Source organism: Parus major, chromosome 14 (genome assembly GCF_001522545.3).
Source record: "Parus major isolate Abel chromosome 14, Parus_major1.1, whole genome shotgun sequence".
In the NCBI taxonomy this organism is placed as follows: Eukaryota; Metazoa; Chordata; class Aves; order Passeriformes; family Paridae; genus Parus; species Parus major.
In genome coordinates, this window is record NC_031783.1 from 14657871 (window position 1) to 14660527 (window position 2657).

Here is a 2657-nt window from a genome sequence, read left to right on the forward strand (position 1 = left end):
ACACATCCCTGCTCCAGTCCCTGAACTCCCAGGGTTGTTCTGGCACCTTGGGAACGTCAGGATTACCTGGTCCTGCCCCAGCCTGACCTTCTTCTTCCTCATGACTTTGGCCAGCTCCTGGAACCTTTCTGCTCCCACAGCGCTGGCAGCTGCGCAGGTGAAGCCCTGGAGGACAAACTGGGAGAGCCTGGGAATTCCCAGCAGGAAAATCAGAAGGAAAAGGCCTTCAGGAAGGTGTATTTGGAGCAGGACACCGTTGACCCCGCTGGTTTTTCCAGATATAAATCTCTGTTTTTATCATTTTCATCTCAAATACGTCAAAAGATGCATCAGCCCCCCGAAATTAATCCCTGGAACTGCTCCCTCCATGGAAGGTTGGGATATTCCCTGCTTGGAAATGCGTTCCAGAGGCAATCTGGAGCAGAATTCCAGCAGCATTGTTTTAGAGATAAAATGTGGCCTCTGGGTGTATTTTACAGCTGAGGCCTGGTAAATCTGTGTGTTCCATGTCGTGTTGGGGTTCACATTCCATTTCCCACCTGTTCCTATGGATTCCAGGGGCTGGATGAGCCACATTCACCACGGGAAATGTGGGAATTGCCAGGAAAACTGACAGAAAATGGAAGGAGAGGAGGAAAATCTTTACCTGCTGAAGTCAGGCTCTGCCTGCACCACATCACTGAAAAACATGGCAGCCTTGGGGAGCAAAGAGAGAGAGGTTTTCCAGGGAAAACAGCTCCATTTCCAGGGGGATTTTTAGGGATTCATGGCCCCACAGAGGGCAGGGCTGGCAGGAAGGGGAAGGAGGAGCCCACCCCCCATTACCTGGTCTCTGGTCCAAGGTTTATCGTTGAGATCCTGCACATTTGGCTTCTCTTCCCCAAAAACAAGCAGGGATTTTGGGATGTAGCTGGCCAGAGCACTGGGAATGAGTTTAACCAGCTCAGAGGGGTGGCCAACCCTGGAGGAAACCTTGGGAAAAACCCAACAGGACAAAGCACAACAATCTCACCCAGTTTTAGTCCAAATCGTGGCAATACCAGAGAATTGTTGAGGTTGGAGAAGACCTGCATGATCAAGTCCAACCTCGAGCTAATTCTGCTCCATTTCTGCTCTTTCCCTGGGAACATCAACTGGGAAATCATTTCTGGGACCACCCCATGAAAGAAATCCCCCCTGTCCTCGTCCCCAGGAGGCTGAGCAGGCCCAGGACACCGACACAGGGCCTGGAGTGGCTTTGTCCTGCTGCCACCGAGGCAGATCCCGCAGGGAACGTGCACACCTGGCCCCAGGTAAGCAGAGCTCCCAGCCCTGCTGCTCTGGGAGGCCTGAGGAGAGAAAACCAGCTCACCTTTTCCACCAGGGTCCTTTTCAGAGCAGAGGGCAGAGGCTCCAGGAGCTGGGCGAAGCCTGGCAGCTGGATGGCCTCCAGGACAACTTCTGGGGCCAGGCTCTGGAGTGTGCTGCTGTTGAGGCCACCCACCAAAGTCCCCAGCTCTGCCAGGCTCTGTCCATCCAGGATCTGCAAGGGAATCCCAGGAAAAATCCGGATGGAAAAGATCTTTGAGATCCTCGAGTCCCGGCTGTGCCCGATGCCCTCCTTGTCCCCTGAGTGCCACCTCCAAACATTCCCTGGACACCTCCAGGGATGGGAACTCCAAACCTCCCTGGGCATTTCCAACACCCAAATCCCTTCCCACGAGGAAATCAACCCTGCATTTGGGGACTCTGTACCTGGTAGCCAGAGAGGAGCAGTTTGTTGACGATAGCCCTGGACTGCTCGGCATTCCAGCCTCGGACGCTTCCCAGGGAGGGAAGAGCTGCTTCCAGGTGCTCCTCAGGGATGCTGTCCTGGATGCTGGACACCGAGAGCCCCAGGGCAGCCTGGCCCAAGGCTCCCAGCACTGCTGGAGAGAAATCCTCCAAATTCCTCACCAGGGCAGACGCGACCTGCAAAGATCCCGCGGAGACAGAGCAGAGTCAGAGGAGAAATATTGGATCCCACCGTCTGGGGATGTCTTAAATCCCTGGATTTCTGCCTCAGGTTTCCCTGCTGAAGGCTGTGCACGGGCCATTTCCACCACTGAGAACTGTGAGGTGATGAAAAGCCAGCCAGACACCACAAGCAAGACACAGGGTGACCCCGAGGAGGGTGACAAGAGGGGACACGAGTCACCCCCGGCAGGTTCTGTGCAGCTGGGAGAATCCCCAGGTGCTCACCTGCAGTTCCTGGGATGCCAGGGAGGAGGGAGCTCTCCCTCCAGGCATTCCCCTGCTCCATGGGCAGCTCTTCCCGAGCCTCTGGGCCACTCCCAAAGTCTCCTCCTTGCTCAGGTTCCTCACCGCCCTGGGGCTCAGGTAACAAATAAATTCATCTGGGAGGCTGCAGGGAGAAAAGGAGAGGCTGTCGGTCAGCGAGGGGCTCCAGCAGACTTTTCCTTCTTTTCCAGGCACGTTTCCCCCATCATTTTAGCTCTGATGATGCCAAAGCTCCAGCTCAGAGAGCTGAAAAACCCTGGAAGCACTGCTGGCCATCAGCTGGAGCTGGCACTGCAGGGAAAGCATCTCCCAGGAAAAACAACTTGGGGTCTGGCCCTCCTCAGGACCAAGGGCAGTGGCATTATTTGAAAATGGAACCCTTAAAGAGAAAATTAATG

General features: G+C 55.1%; 1 protein-coding gene across 1 annotated transcript in view; it reads right to left on the minus strand.

Moving 5' to 3' along the window:
- LOC107210984 (mesothelin-like) overlaps positions 1 to 2657 on the minus strand; it is a 23499-nt gene that overhangs the window by 16347 nt on the left and 4495 nt on the right. The window contains exons 9-14 of the mRNA XM_033518004.1: positions 2221 to 2383; positions 1735 to 1950; positions 1352 to 1522; positions 826 to 972; positions 647 to 696; positions 67 to 187 (exon numbers count right to left, since the gene is read on the minus strand). Of these exons, the coding sequence (XP_033373895.1) occupies positions 67 to 187; positions 647 to 696; positions 826 to 972; positions 1352 to 1522; positions 1735 to 1950; positions 2221 to 2383 (868 nt within the window). The remainder of the gene's footprint in view (positions 1 to 66; positions 188 to 646; positions 697 to 825; positions 973 to 1351; positions 1523 to 1734; positions 1951 to 2220; positions 2384 to 2657) is intronic.